Genomic DNA, 15,428 nt, shown 5'->3' with positions numbered 1-15,428 from the left:
TATGTTGTACATATGTGTGTGCGTGTGTATCGATAGATATTATTGTATTTTAATGTTGTAAACCCCCTTGACAGACAGGTTAATCACGGTCCATTAACTTCAGTGGGTCTGCTCTGAGGAGGAGAAATGTGAGAAAAAATCCAACAGCATTATATAAATCCCTTAACAACTTGGCATCCATTTACCTTTAAGATCACCTTACCCAGGCCCATGCAAAGATTGTCTGAGGCCCAGGGCGGGAATCTTGTTAGAATAAAGTTATAAACTCAAACAAAAAAAACAGTCAGTCCCTGAAGGCCCCCCACAACTGACTTAGGCCTCCAAGACCCAGGGCAAGTGTACCAGGCAGCTCCCCACCCTCTGCAGGGGGGGCTGGTCTTACCTCCATTTGACCCCCTCTACCACTTCAATTGGCGGGACTGGCACTGTCGCCTGTGGGACATAATGCCCATTCTGTATTTGTAAGAACTCGATTGTTCAGTGTGGCAGTGTCTACCCTTTGGAACTCCCTGCCTATTGATATCAGGTCGGGACCCTCGTTGTACTCCTTTCAGAGCCTGCTAAAAACATTCTTGCCAACCCAGATGTCTAGAAAGTTGATGCAAGTTTTAATCCATTTAATTTTTCTTAGTGATGAATGTCTCTGATTTATCTTTCTTCATAACCCTCTTTGAGGTTTTATTTATTTAATTTTTTAAAAATCAGGCGGTGTATAAATTTTTACGAATTAAATAAATACCGCCGCTGCCGCCATTGAAATAGCTGAGGCTTGTTAGCCTTACCCCCATTACGGCTTGGATCAACGGGGTTTTGTTCTCATCCTCGTCGTTCACCCAGTTGACATCCGCCCCGTGCGCCAGGGCCTCCGCCATCACAGGCAAATTCCTGGCCCGCGAAGCCTTGTAAACCAGCAAACCCGGGTGCAGCTCCCGCAGGTCCTCCAAATCAGAGGCCTCTTGCTCTATTTCAGCTTCTCCGCTGGATTCTTCTGAAACTTCGCACTCTAACAAGGCGTAGGACGAGAGGCAGAGAAGAAAAAGCCAGCATGAGGCACAGACATAGACCATATGTGATGCTCAGACCTGTTCTCTGGCCTCAATGGGAGCCAAGCCTGCAGCTATGACCTGAACAGCTCCACCCTCTTGTTTGCCTAGGAACACCCTATCATTTGCATAGCCCCGCCTCCTGAATTATTTCCTTGCTTTGCACTGGAGCAGGCATACAGAACCTCAGGCTGGGCTAAGCAGCAGATGTGGCCCTATGGGCTTTTCTGATTGGCCCTCAGAATTCTCCCCAGGCCACACCCCTCAACCAGCCTGGCTTCACACCCTCCTTGAGTATTTCTGCTTCACTGGAATGTGTCCTTGAGACTTGATGAATGGAAGATAAGAGAGGGGTGTGTGGGTGCATGAGAAGGAGAGGAAGGAAGAAAGAGTAGAAATTGTCCCACTGCACAAAAGTTAAAACAGACACCCCTGGCCCTGCCTGCCCACTTTTGTCCCTGGCCCTGCCCATCTGTGCCATGAGACCCCTAGAAGGTTGCCAGGTAAGGAATATGGCCCTTGGACAGCAAAAGGCTCTCATGTCAGGAGCTCAAATTTATCAGATAATTGAAGTCAGCTATCAAGGACGCGGGTGGTGCTGTGGGTTAAACCACAGAGCCCAGGGCTTGCCGACCAGAAGGTCGCCGGTTCGAATACCCGCGATGGGGTGAGCTCCCATTGCTCGGTCCCTGCTCCTGCCAACCTAGCAGTTTGAAAGCACGTCAAAGTGCAAGTAGATAAATAGGTATCGCTCCAGCGGGAAGGTAAACGGCGTTTCCATTAGCTGCTCTGGTTTGCCAGAAGCGGCTTAGTCATGCTGGCCACATGACACGGAAGCTGTATGCCGGCTCCCTCGGCCAATAAAGCAAGATGAGCGCCACAACCCCAGAGTCGTCCGCGACTGGACCTAAAGGTCACTGGTCCCTTTACCTTTATCAAGAAGTACTTACCTTCCTCCGTGACGCTGTCCACCACCGAGCCAAACACTAGGACGTCGGTGCTGCCGTCGGTGCTGCCGCCCAGCCCACTGTCACTGCTCAGACCTGCGGGGCCAACAAGACACAATCCAAGGGCATTTTAATATGCGGGGAGGCACACACACACACACACACACACACACACACACACACACACAAGCATCTGGTACCCAGAGGTATACTGCCTCTGAACGTGGAAATTCCACTTCGCACCTCCCGTAGGGCTATGCTGCCAAGCCATTCCCCCTTACCTCCATCCAGGAGGAACGGCGACCCGCTCCCAGTGGGACCGTTACCACTGTCGCTCCATGGGCTGGCTGCCAGGGGGTGCGGCACAGAGATGTGGTTGCCACCTAAGTGGAAGGTGGAAGGAAGTTGAGGGGGCAGACATGGTCATAGGCACAGGTGGTTTTTCTGCTTTTTTATTATTTATTTAAAGAAATGCGGCAGTCTAGAATGGATCTTGCTCTCCTTAAAGGATGAATGGGAGAGGGGGACAGGAAAGAAAGCTGGCTAACTGTCCTTTTAGTAACCAAACAATTAAATCCCCGTGTTGCAAACAATCATCAGTAATAGCCAAGGCAACACGATGACCAAGTACAACAATGTGATGTCAATATAAACTCTTTATATAATCTATACAGAACATTGAACAGCATGAAATATATGAAATATGCACTCTCTGTAAAACCAAACAAGCAGAAATCTTATAAATCTCTGAAAATCACAAAATATGCACAGATTTATGGCTGGTTTTCACCAGTTAAGAATCTGACCCATTGCTTCTTTCAGAGACTTGCATGGTCGACAAAGACTTTCAGAGACTCATAAAACTTATGTTTATTTGGTTCTATATTTTCAAGAGAATCCATCAAGAGTGCATTTTTTTCTGATTTTCAGAGATTTATAAGATTTCTGTTTATTTAGTTTTGCAGAGAGTGCATATTTAATATATTTCATACTGTTCAATGTTCTGTATATGTAAAGAGTTTATATTAACTGTCCTTTTAAGCAGGGGAGAAAAAGAAGGAAGAAACCAGTCCCACAAAGCATAAAAAGACTAAGGGGGTAGGAAATGATAAAGGTGAAATTGGGAGAGGGGGGACAATAGGTTGCGGTTCTTGAAAAATACTTGGGTTCTAGCCAGTGCAGTCCTACTCAAGAGTAGAACTTACTTAGATACAACCCATTGTGTATTTTTTCCTTCCAACCCCACCCTTTCTCAGTGTTTTTGCTGCTGTTGCGATTCAAGATGCACGCCCCAGATGCGGCAGAATGGAAGGGCAAAGTCGGCAACAAAGTTGCCAGCAGATTAGCTGTACTTACTGCGTGGCCCAGCCCCGGCTCCCGTGTCGAAGTACGAGAAAAGTGAATCCAGCTCGTCGGGGCAGAAGAGGGAATCCCGTCGGAACTTCCTCTCAAGGGTGGCAGCTGTGTGGAAAAAGCAACCCTTATATGGTCCCTGTGTTTGTTGTTTGTGTTCTCACGCACACAACTTGTGCACACATACACACTCAGCCACAATACAGTGGTACCTCGGGTTAAGTATTTAATTCGTTCTGGAGGTCCGTTCTTAACCTGAAACTGTTCTTAACTTGAAGCACCACTTTAGCTAATGGGGCCTCCTACTGCCGCTGAACCGCCAGAGCACGATTTCTGTTCTCATCCTGAAGCAAAGTTCTTAACCTGAAGCACTATTTCTGGGTTAGCGGAGTCTGTAACCTGAAGCGTATGTAACCTGAAGCGTATCTAACCCGAGGTACCACTGTATAATACAGGATATGGTTAAACTATGGAACTCGCTGCTACAGGAGGCACTGATGACCACCAACTTGGGTGGCTTTGAGACAAATTCATTGAGGACAGGGCTATCAGCAACAATGAGTCATGATGGCTCGGTTCTGCCTCCACAGTTGGAGGCAGCCATGCTTCTGAATACCAGCTGCTGAAAACTGCAAGGAGGGAGAATATTGTTATGCTGAGGTCCTGCTTTCAGTCTTCATAGGCATCTGCTTGGCCACTGTAAGAAGAGGAGGCAGAACTACACCCAGCAGGCTCTTCTCAGGTCCTTAAATGTGGTAGGATTACAGAATGCATAATGAATAGCATTATCTGCAGAGTAAGTGCTTTGGGAGGTATTCAGCTAAGTGCTACTCAGAGGAGGTTCACTGCAATTAATGAACCAAAGTTAGCTATATCCATTAATTTCAATGGGAGTATTCTGAGTAGGACAGCAATACCACCCTATATCATCCACGACCCGTCTTGTACACCAGTGCTGCTCTTCTAACAATCCAAACAAGTGTGCAGTTTGAAAATCAGTGGTTAAGATTAGTGAGGTTTTGAAAGGTTCTGTCTGCCATCCTGATGCAAAATGGAATCCACTTGCAAAAAACCTGATCTTGGGATCTTGATGTCTCAGGAACTGCCATGCAGAGTTTAGTTACGCTAACTTAAGAGGTGTGTGGAACGCACAGCAAATGAACAACTTTCAAAAACTATATAGTAAATGTTCCTATATGATTTGCAAAATATATTATTACCAAGCTAAATCTCTGGAAAGTTATTATCTCAGTAGGGCCATTTTCAGAGTGGACAGAGCTGTCCACCCGTCAATCTCCTGACAGTGCTAAGATTGGAGATATGCCTCTGCCTGCTGCTTTTTAAAGAGCAGACAGAGGCTCACCTCCGATCTTAGCACTGTTGCCCCACAGCGCTAAGATGAGAAAGTGGATAAATCCTGCCTGCACTTTGACACCCTATAGAATGGTGACGTGCTTTAATCTTTATAGGCCATTGGTCCAACCCAGCAGGACCCTTCTAAAACTCTGAATGTGACTTCTGAAAATGCCTAATGTGAAGTAAAAATAATAATACATTGTGTTACTGAACTGAGCCACGGATGAACCACCCCTTCTAAGAGACGGCACATGCAGAAAATACGGGCTGGCATGGCAAACAGCAGTTCCTCACCTGAAGAGTGTGCTGCCGGTGATGCGTTTCCTGCTTCGTGCCGGTACTTCCTCCGTGCTGTGGGCACTTTTGTGGAGCTGTTGCGCCTCTGGCACTTTTTCACGCTCCAGCGCCGGGGTTTCCTCTCATTCTCCGCCAGGGCCTCCCCAGTCGACAGCTGCTTCAGGAACTTCTTCTCCACGTATTTGACTTTGATCCATGCTTCTTTGTCCTGCCTGAGAGGGAACTCAGTTTCATGAAGAGCTCCTTCAGAGCACCTGTTTAGTTCAGCATCCATCTTTGATTTGCTTGCACAAAGCTGATGCAAAGGTTAGGCTGAGCCTTTGCTCTGACTTGTTTATGGGGCTAGGCCACAAATAGATAAGAGGGTGCATTGGGATCTACCGGCTGATCACAATATCAGTGGATCGGAAAGACTTTACCTGGGTTAACAAGGTCAACAATGAGAAAGGGAGTCTGTTCCACTGTCGAACAGCTCTTACCGTCAGAAAGATCTTCCCGACGCTTAGTCGGAATCTCTTTCCTCGTAACTTGAAGCTATTGCTTCATGTCCCAGGAGCAAACAAGCTTACTCCATCCTCCATGTGACAGCCCTATAGATATCTGAAGATGGCGATCATCCCTCCTCTCAGTCTCCTCTTTACCAAGCTAAACATACCCAGCTCCCTCAACCATTCCTCATAAGGTTTGGTAGTACTCAATAACTCCTGGAGGGCCATAGGCTCTCCATTTCTGGTCTAGAGGGTATTGCCCTTCAAGAGGGCCTTCCTGTCCTACACACTGCAGAGCGAAGTGGAGGCAGCCATACCTTGAGCTGCCCGCGGTGGGCTTCTTGAGTCCCATCTCCTCGCACTGCGCCTCGTAGATCTGGTTCATGGTGGCATTCCCCAGCTCACACATCAGCTATTAGGAAAGCAAGCAGAAACACAGTATGTTAGGGGGAAGAGATGTTCTCCTCCCCCCGTCCGCAGCCAACCGCATTTACCCACAATTAGGGATGGCTGACTCTGTCAATTTCGGTTTCTGTCAGTTTCTCATTTTCCCCAACGGTGAAGAAATTTGATCCAGTTTCTCATTTTCCCCAATGGCAAATAAATTTGATCCAGTTTGCATTTAAAGGCAAAGTCACCGAATTCACATATTGTCAAACAATATGGAAGAATATGTTTAGGGAAGTTTTTAATGTTTGATGTTTTATTGTGTTTTTAATATTCTGTTGGGAGCCACCCAGAGTGGCTGGGGAAACCCAGCCAGATGGGCGGAGAATGAATGAATAAATATATTATTATTATTATTATTATTATTATTATTATGATGATGATGCAGAAACACAACCAACCTCTGAAATTTGCACTTATCCAAATTTTTCAACGCAGTCCTCAACAAATGAAATGTGTACAAAAGAAGGCATATATATGAATACAATTTGCATTCAAATGCATACATTCATGAAAACAACATTTTAAAAATCATTATTTCAGGAAAAATTGGGTTTTGCAAAAATTGTGTCAATTTAGGGAAACTGCAAACTGTGTACAGTGGCAGAAATGAGCATAGCATGTTGATGAATTTTCATGAAGACTTTATATATATATATATATAAAGATTACAAACTGATGTGGAAATTTGGAGAACCGAACTTACGACCAGGAAAATGAGAAACTGAAATCCCATCCCTAGCAGCTAGATCAGGGGTTATCAGCCCTACCGCCCACTAGTGGGTATTTCAGGATTCCTGGTGGGCAGTAGGGGGTTCTACAGCACAATCCTCCTTCCATCGAGCACTGGTGGGCAGTAAGGAAATTTTACCATCAAGATGCATTTGTGGGTGGTAGGTATAAAAAGGTTGACTACCCCTGAGCTAGATCAAGGATAGCCAACATGGGCCCCTTCAGATGTTACGGGACTACAATTCCCATCATTCCCAGCTAGCATGGCCAATGGACAGGGACGATGGGAACTGTAGCCCAACAAAGTGCACCAGAGAGCTCCCACCCCACACCCTCAAGAGGTGCATCCCATACAGCACAGGCCGCCCCCCTCCCACCCACTAACCCTTCCTGCCTACTACCTATTTGTCATTCAGAGTTTTGGCCTCTACCTTCAGTAGCTCTGGCTCCCAGGAATCCAGTGTGAGCGACCGCACTTTGGAGCAGTGGACCCCTAAGCTCCTGTAGGGAAGGGGGAAACAGACAAGAGAGGAGAGTGGTTGTACAGTTCAACTGCTGTTTGGTACATACACACACAAGGTGGCACGTATTAATCAGCACGTCCACAGGATTTCTGCACACGCAGCCAGTCTAGTACAGGGTCAGTGGTTAGAACACTTGTTCTGGGTGCAGGTTCTATCCCTGGTGCTATGGAGGACAAGAGTATTGGTGGCTACTAGTCGTGATTGCTATGTTCTGCTTCTTCTGGCAGAGGCATTATGCCTCTGAATATCAACTGCTGGGAATTGCAGGTGGAGAGGGCTACTCTCGTGCTCATGTCCAGGAGTAGATGGACCAGCTTTGGCCTGATCCAGCAGGCCTGCCTTATGTTCTTATCTCTAGGTAGAGCTAGGAATGTCCCTTGTCTGAACTCCTGGAGAACCCCTGCCAGGATAGATAGAAAGATACATACTACAGAGGAATGGCTGGTACAATTACTGGAAATAAATAAATAAAAAATCCCAGTAGCACCTTAGAGACCAGCTAAGTTTGTTCTGGGTATAAGTTTTCGTGTGCATGCACACTTCTTCAGATACACACGCACACGAAAGCTTATACCCAGAACAATCTTCGTTGGTCTCTAAGGTGCTACTGGACAATTTTTTATTTATTTCGACTGCGTCAGACCAGCCCGGGTACCTACCTGAATGTAAAATTACTGGACTTAGCTGAGATGGCAAAGTCAACATGTTTAATTGGAGAAAAATCATGCCAAACATTTATTAAGTATTGGAAACTGATTTGGGGCTTTTTGCGTGGAAGAGAAAACGAACTTGTAACACCTGGATTTGAAGAGTGAAAAAGTAAAGGCTTATAGAAAATACAATAGTTGGGTGTTAATGAGCAAATACTATATTTAGATGACAGACAAGAGAACCGGAAGTCTTTTTATATTCTCCCCACTTTATTTTCTTTCTCTCTTTTTTTTTCTCCCCACCCCCTTTCTTTTCTTTCCCCCCATTTTTCTTCTTTTTGCTCTGTTCCTTTTAGATTAGATTTTTTAAAATATATCTTCTATTCTGGTGTACAGTCATACCTCGGGTTACAGACGCTTCAGGTTGCGTTTTTTCGGGTTACGGACCACCGAAACCCGGAAGTACTGGAACAGGTTACTTCTGGGTTTCGGCGGCCGTGCATGCGCAGAAGCGCCGAATTACAACCCGTGTGTGCACAGACGCACCGCTGCGGGTTGCAAACGTGCATCCCGCACGGATCACATTCGCAACCTGAGCATCCACTGTATTATAAAAATATACTTTGTATTTGGTTTGAACATTTGTATATCAAGTATCAATAAAAATACCAATAATTAAGAGGACCCCAGTCAGTCAGTGTAGTCAATACCAAGCTAGATGGACCAGTGGTGTGGACAGGACAGGCATGCCATTGCCCTTTTTGTGAGTTTCTCAGAGGGCTTATGGCTGGCTTATTGGAACAAGGTGCTTGAACTGATGGACCTTCGAGTCCAACAGAGCAGGGCGATTCCGTTGCCCTTGTGCCCCATTTGCTGGGATCGACTCAGCAAGCTTACCTGTGAATCCCTGAACATTCAATGCATAGTAAGATGCCCAAGTTGATGCTGGCCCAGCGGGGGTCGGCTTGCCCGCAGTCGCAGCACTGGTCATTGCCTGGGATGCTCTGCACCCTCTGCAGGATGGTTTCGCCTTTGGCACTGCGGTCCCGCGAGTCAGTAGCCGAGTCGATGCTGCTGGTGGAAGGAGAAGCTGTTCGGTCCAGTCTCTGGAAAGAGGCACAGAGGGGGATTTAACAATGAAAAAATTGCCTGCTGGTGTTTCTTGCGGCCTCGGCCCAGTATATCTGAAGGAGCGTCTCTGCCCCCATCGTTCTACTCGGAAACTGAGGTCCAGTGCTGAGGGCCTTCTGGCGGTTCCCTCACTGCGAGAAGTCAAGTTACAGGGAACCAGGCAGAGGGCCTTCTTGGTAGTGGCACCCGCCCTGTGGAACGCCCTCCCACCAGATGTCAAAGAGAAAAACAACTACCAGACTTTTAGAAGACATCTGAAGGCAGCCCTGTTTAAGGAAGCTTTTAATGTTTGATGCAATACTGTATTTTAATATTTTGTTGAAAGCCGCCCAGAGTGGCTAGGGAAGCCCAGCCGGATGGGTGGGGTATAAATAATAAATTATTATTATTCCAGTAGTGGCTGGTTCCCATTGAGACTGGTAGGGCAGAAGGCAGGGAGTCCAACAGTAGGTGGCGCCAGAGCCAATGACAGGCAGAGACAGAGCCATAGGCAAGAGGGGCTACCCTCAGATTGGTTGTAAGTCAGAACGCAGGTAGACAGGGGCTGAGTGAGGGCAGCCTGAGCTTGGCGGGGCAGTGCCCCCTTTGCCCCAATGAAATGAAGCTCTTTTTCCATTTGCCCCAAGGAAATGAGGCCCTTTTGCCGTTTGCATCCACCATGATGCAAAATGAAAGAGTCTATGACAAACCTAGACAGCATCTTAAAAAGCAGAGACATCAACTTGCCAACAAAGGTCCGTATAGTTAAAGCTATGGTTTTCCCAGTAGTGATGTATGGAAGTGAGAGCTGGACCACAAAGAAAGCTGATCGCCGAAGAATTGATGCTTTTGAATTATGGTCTGGAGGAGACTCTTGAGAGTCCCATGGACTGCAAGAAGATCAAACCTATACATTCTGAAGGAAATCAGCCCTGAGTGCTCACTGGAAGGAAAGATCCTGAAGCTGAGGCTCCAATACTTTGGCCACCTCATGAGAAGAGAAGACTCCCTGGAAAAGACCCTAATGTTGGGAAAGATGGAGGGCACAAGGAGAAGGGGACGACAGAGGATGAGATGGTTGGACAGTGTTCTCGAAGCTACCAGCATGAGTTTGACCAAACTGCGGGAGGCAGTTGAAGACAGGAGTGCCTGGTGTGCTCTGGTCCATGGGGTCACGAAGAGTCGGACACGACTAAACAACAACAACAAATGTTGTGTAGTTGTTAGAGCATTGAACAAGAACCCAGAAGACTAAGGTCCAAATCCCCACTCAGCCATCAAGCTCGTTGGGATCAACTTGGGCCAGCCACTGTCTCTCAGCCTAACCTACCTCACAGGGTTGTTGTGAGGATAAAATGGGGAGTGGAGGGTACTTTGCATGCCACTTTGAGCTCCCTGGAGGAAAAGTGGTATAGAAATGTAATGAGAATGATGACAATGATTATCTTATCGTCATGATTCTTATTGTTCCACTTGCAATTCAGGGGACAGAATACATAAAATTCTGTTCTACTGCAGTCTATCACTTACAGAAACAGTGTCAGTTACCCTATTTCAGAAAGTTAAAGATTCTCCCACAGATGAATTGCATGTTACCTTCCATCTTAGTACTGTAGAAGCATTACAGGCACTCAAAGTTTCTGGCCTGTGCAATGAAACTCTACCACCAGATGGCTCTACAGGCTAATTCCCAGAAAAACACATTTGGCTTTATGTTCATCATCCTCCTACCATGATTTTTCCCTCCTCTAGAACTCTTGAGTCAGCCATTCATTTTTAAGAGGGGGCTTAAAAAAATAAAAAAGAGGGACATGCCAAAGAGCCAGCGCCATGGGTTCTGCCGAATGACTCCATTGCAAACCAAGAGAGAGATGAGCAGTGATTTCTGCATTGTAGCGGGTTGGTCTAGATGATCCTTGGGATCCCTTCCAACTCTACTATTCTCTGAGAGGCAAAGGGATCTTTAACGCATCCTAACCCAGCTTGTGAACAACAAACAAGGGATTAAGCAGAGGTATGATTTTTTGACTTATTTTCCCAGTAGTGATGTATGGAAGTGAGAGCTGGACCATAAAGAAGGCTGATCGCCGAAGAATTGATGGTGCTGGAGGAGACTCTTGAGAGTCCCATGGACTGCAAGAAGATCAAACCTCTCCATTCTGAAGGAAATCAGCCCTGAGTGCTCACTGGAAGGACAGATCCTGAAGCTGAGGCTCCAATACTTTGGCCACCTCATGAGAAGAGAAGACTCCCTGGAAAAGACGCTGATGTTGGGAAAGATGGAGGGAACAAGGAGAAGGGGACAACAGAGGATGAGATGGTTGGACAGTGTTCTCAAAGCTACCAGCATGAGTTTGACCAAATTGCAGGAGGCAGTGGAAGACAGGAGTGCCTGCCGTGCTCTGGGCCATGGGGTCATGAAGAGTTGGGCACAACTAAACGTCTAAACAACAACAACATGAGAGCCGAACAGGCGTCAAAAGCGAAATGCTGGTCTTCGCGAGATGTGTGTGATCTGGTCTGACAAATTGCAAATAAATATTTAAAGTAAATAAACTTACCCTAGAGGTGTCTTTAAACCTTTACTGTGAATTTTTTCCACCTGGTCACCCCTCTTAGGATGTTTTCATATCAGATACACATTACTGAACTCGGAAATGGCAACTGCACTTACTGGGTGGGGTAGATCCGATAACCGGCACCTCTTTATCTCCCCATAACCTGATCTCACTTCAATGTAGGGATGGTGGGGGAGGGGGGAAAGATTCAATTCAGTTCGGATTGATAAGCAAACCTACCTAATTCATGTTTTGCAAAACAATGTGCAAACCGAAACACAGCCATCCTTTGGCATTTACACTTTTCCAGATTTTGCAACGCAGTTCTCCTGCCAAGGAATTTGCTCCCCAAGAAATGCATACACTCAAGTGAAGCGTGCATAACATGGCCCACATTAGTGAAAACAGCATTTAAACATACATTGCATTGGTAAAATTGCTTTGCAAACATGGGGCAAAATTGCATGCAAATTTAGAAGAATTTTGGGGGTGTTATAGGGTTATTGTCATTGTTTTCTTTTTATATATTGTGATCTTTTCTGTGAACCACCCTGAGACCTCTGAGTATAGGGCGGTATATAAATTCAATAAATAAATAAAAATAAAATAAATAAAAATATTTAAAACATTGAATTTTCACAAGACTTTTTTTATTTAAAAAATCACAAACTGATGTAGGAATGTGGAGAACGGAACATAAGATTGGAAAGGGGGGGGATGAGAAAGTGACAAACAAAAATCGCATGTCCTTACTTCAATGTAGCAGCTGTCGGGACTCTCTCGATAGGCAGAGGCGATGCTTGCTTGAACCGCTTGGATCCACGCCTGGCGCAGTTTCTCTGAATCGGCCTGCAGCATGCAGCTCCTGAAAGGGAAGTTGGGGTTGGACTAGATGACCCTCGTGGTCCCTTCCCATGCTACCTTTCTATGATTCTAGATGAAAGAGCAGGGTGTGCTTAAGCCCGGAGGAGACTGAGAGGGGACATGAACAAGCCTTCTTCAAATACCTGAAGGGCTGTTGCGGAGATGAGAACCAGTGTGGGCCCTGGGAGAACAGGGTTCAAACTTCCTCGGAGGACAGGTGGCAAATAAATGCCACACATAACTAAACAACCAAAAAAGGGCTGTTGTTAACACACCATGAGGGCGGCATCAGAAAAGCAGCAGGCATCAGAAAAGCATGCCTTGGAAAGATCAACTTCCCCACTGTGTGTCGGAACATCAAGCCAAAGAATTAAAACACTGACTACCCAAAACATTTATATGGGAATGGAACAGAGACAGTGCTTGGTAATGGAATCTGGTGTGTGGGCCGTCCTGAATTGGACCATTTATCCAATCTGGGTCATGATCCGCTCCCGGACTGGATCAGGAGAGTCCACTTTGGAACCCGAGGAGACATTGTGTCTTGCTTGTGGGCTTCCTGCAGGCATCTGGTTGGCCACTGTGAGAACAGGATATGGGACCAGATTGGCTTTTGCTTTGGGCCTTTTACAAAAGCTCCCCTAAACTTTATAAACATGCAGATCTCTTAAAACGGGCCACACAGCACCTAAGTAAACAATGGAATCTGCTACTGAAAGATGTAGTGATGGCCACCAGATTTTGGGGGGGGGGTATAAATAATAAAATAATTATTATTACTATTATTATTATTATTATTATTATTATTATTATTATTATTATTATCATCATCATCAGCTTAGATGGCTTTAAAAGAGGATGAGAAAAATTCATGGAGGAGAAGACTATCAATGGCTACTAGCCACAATTAAAGGAGTGCTGTTACAGACTTCCCTTTGGGGAATCTGGTTGGCCACTGTGAGAACAGGAAGCTGGACAAGATGGGGCCCTTGGCCTGATCCTGCAGGCTCTTCTGATCTTGCTCTAGGCTTCGCATACAGAAGGTCGCAGGTTCAATCCTTGGCATCTGCCGACAGGCCTGGGAGAGAACCCTGTCTAAAATCCCAGAGAGCCATTCAGTGTAGAGGACTCTGACCTTTGTGGGCCAATGTTCTCACCTGGCCTAAGGTACTTCCTGTGTGATGGCGCTATAGAAATAGAATAGTAATAATACAGTTGTACTTTGGAAGTTGAACAGAATCCATTCCAGAAGTCCATTCGACTTCCAAAACGTTCAGAAACCAAAGTGCAGCTTCTGATTGGCTGCAAGAAGCTCCTGCAGCCAATCGGAAGCCATGGAAGCCCCGTTGGACGTTTGGCTCCCAAAAATAGTTCGCAAACCGGAACAGTCACTTCTGGGTTTGCGGCGTTTGGGAGCCAGGACGTTCAAGAACTAAGCTGTTTGAAAACCAAGGTACGGTTGTAATTATAATGCACTGGAAAAGAAAGAAAGAGGAGACTTGCACAACTTACTTAGTGGGGGAGACGACTTCAAAGCAAAACCTCCGCTCGATGTCTTCGCAGGGCTTGACGGTGCAAAGCCGGAGGTCCTCCACCACCACCGTGAGGACATCCTGAACAGGCAAAAACGGAGCAGGCGAGTCAGTGGCATTGCAATGTCCCACTTGCGGTTGCAGATACGCAAGTGTGTGGAAATGGTTGCGTGTTTTATAAGCTGTCTTGGTTTTCCTTGAGCTTCCAGATCAGAGGCAGGGAATCCTTTCCAGACAGAGGGCCTTATTCTCTTCTGGAGGGGGGGGCTACATGCCAGGGGTGGGCAGGGCCAGAGGCAAAAGTGGGTGGAGCAATGAATAGAAACCTTACCTTTGTACAGGTGGCGAGTTTCTAAACACACACACAAATGCACATCCCTATCTTCTGCCCAGGCAAGCAGGAGAAATGATCGGAGTTCAAGGACACATTCCAGGTAGGGGAAAACAAGGACAGTGAGGGCTGTGGCCTAGGGAGATTTACGAGGGCCAGGCAGAGAGGTTGGGAGGGCCAGATTCAGGCCCCAGGCCTGAGGCTCCCCTTCCCTGGTCTAAAGCCTTAATGCTGCGCTGGTAGGGGAAGAAGAGTGAGGTGGGGTCACTGAGTGCCGGATAGGGAGCCCCCTTGGGCTGCTACTAGCCCAAGGGCTCATGGTTGCACACCCGATTAAATGAGCATGCATGGCTGGTGGCTACCAACTGTAGCATACCCCACATGTTGACGGAAATACAGATAAGGACTCTGTCAGCAAAGGAGACAATAAAAGCTGGGTTTTCCATTTTTCTGAAAAGAATGAGCTGGGGTTCAAAGCACATGCTCTTTGCTTTGGGGGGAACTGTTGCTGCTACCATTTTCATTACCTGGCCTGAGGCTTCCACAAAAGACAAGGGATACACTCCCCCCAAAAATAAGATATGGTTTTTTTAAAGTGTATGTTGCCCGGGGCTTCTCAGAAAGGGGTAGCCACAAATGTCAACAGTTATAGTAAGGCACCAATTTGGAAGACACCAATACTGAATTATTATTGCGATTGTTATTATTAGATATATTACCCACCCTTCACCAGCAGGTCCTAGGGCAGGTTACAACTAAAATTCAGTATGAAAAGCAGTTAAGACAAATCACAGTCACAAGAATAAGGCAGGTCCCTCAAAACACACACGTCAGGCATCAAAGGCCAGGGTGAAGTGGGGCATCTTCAACCATCGCCAAAACCTGATGGTGAAGAAGCCAGAAGCACCCCTCTGGGGGGAATCTCACCCACCCGACTCTTCTCTGTGCATGTACAGTGTCGATTGCAGAACCAAAAATTAAAATGGATTCTGCCACTAGCTCTGAACACATGTAGTGTGGAGTCATTCAATCTGTCTGATCTCTCGTCCTAGTCCGCATAGAATGGCTCAACAATCCCCTGAACAGTAAGACATCAAGAGAAGCCAGCTAATCCACTAATGTCATCAGAGGCAACCTGGCTGACCTTTAGCTTCTTCTGGTAGACCAGCTGGCTGTTCTGTATGGAGAACCATCTC

The 15,428-nt window shown here is 46.4% G+C and overlaps 1 protein-coding gene across 8 annotated transcripts in view; it reads right to left on the bottom strand.

Annotated features, from left to right (window-relative positions):
- Positions 1–15,428, bottom strand: part of ACAP3 (ArfGAP with coiled-coil, ankyrin repeat and PH domains 3) — a 158,671-nt gene that overhangs the window by 22,988 nt on the left and 120,255 nt on the right. For 5 of the 8 annotated variants that reach the window (XM_081201469.1, XM_081201471.1, XM_081201474.1 and 2 more), the window contains 11 exons: positions 15,377–15,428; positions 13,882–13,982; positions 12,259–12,370; positions 8,735–8,943; positions 7,095–7,164; positions 5,802–5,896; positions 4,994–5,208; positions 3,347–3,451; positions 2,273–2,373; positions 1,994–2,096; positions 783–1,003 (listed from right to left, as the gene is read on the bottom strand). In XM_081201469.1, coding sequence (XP_081057595.1) covers positions 783–1,003; positions 1,994–2,096; positions 2,273–2,373; positions 3,347–3,451; positions 4,994–5,208; positions 5,802–5,896; positions 7,095–7,164; positions 8,735–8,943; positions 12,259–12,370; positions 13,882–13,982; positions 15,377–15,428 — 1,384 coding nt within the window. Of the gene's footprint in view, positions 1–782; positions 1,004–1,993; positions 2,097–2,271; positions 2,374–3,346; positions 3,452–4,993; positions 5,209–5,801; positions 5,897–7,094; positions 7,165–8,734; positions 8,944–12,258; positions 12,371–13,881; positions 13,983–15,376 lie in introns of all 8 variants that reach the window. The other 3 variants (XM_081201470.1, XM_081201475.1, XM_081201476.1) reach the window with 1 other exon arrangement.

The sequence above is a fragment of the Podarcis bocagei genome, assembly GCF_964188305.1.
Source record: "Podarcis bocagei genome assembly, chromosome: 7".
Lineage (NCBI taxonomy): Eukaryota > Metazoa > Chordata > Lepidosauria > Squamata > Lacertidae > Podarcis > Podarcis bocagei.
Note: the sequence above shows the minus strand (reverse complement) of the source record. Positions and strands in the feature narration are given on the sequence as shown.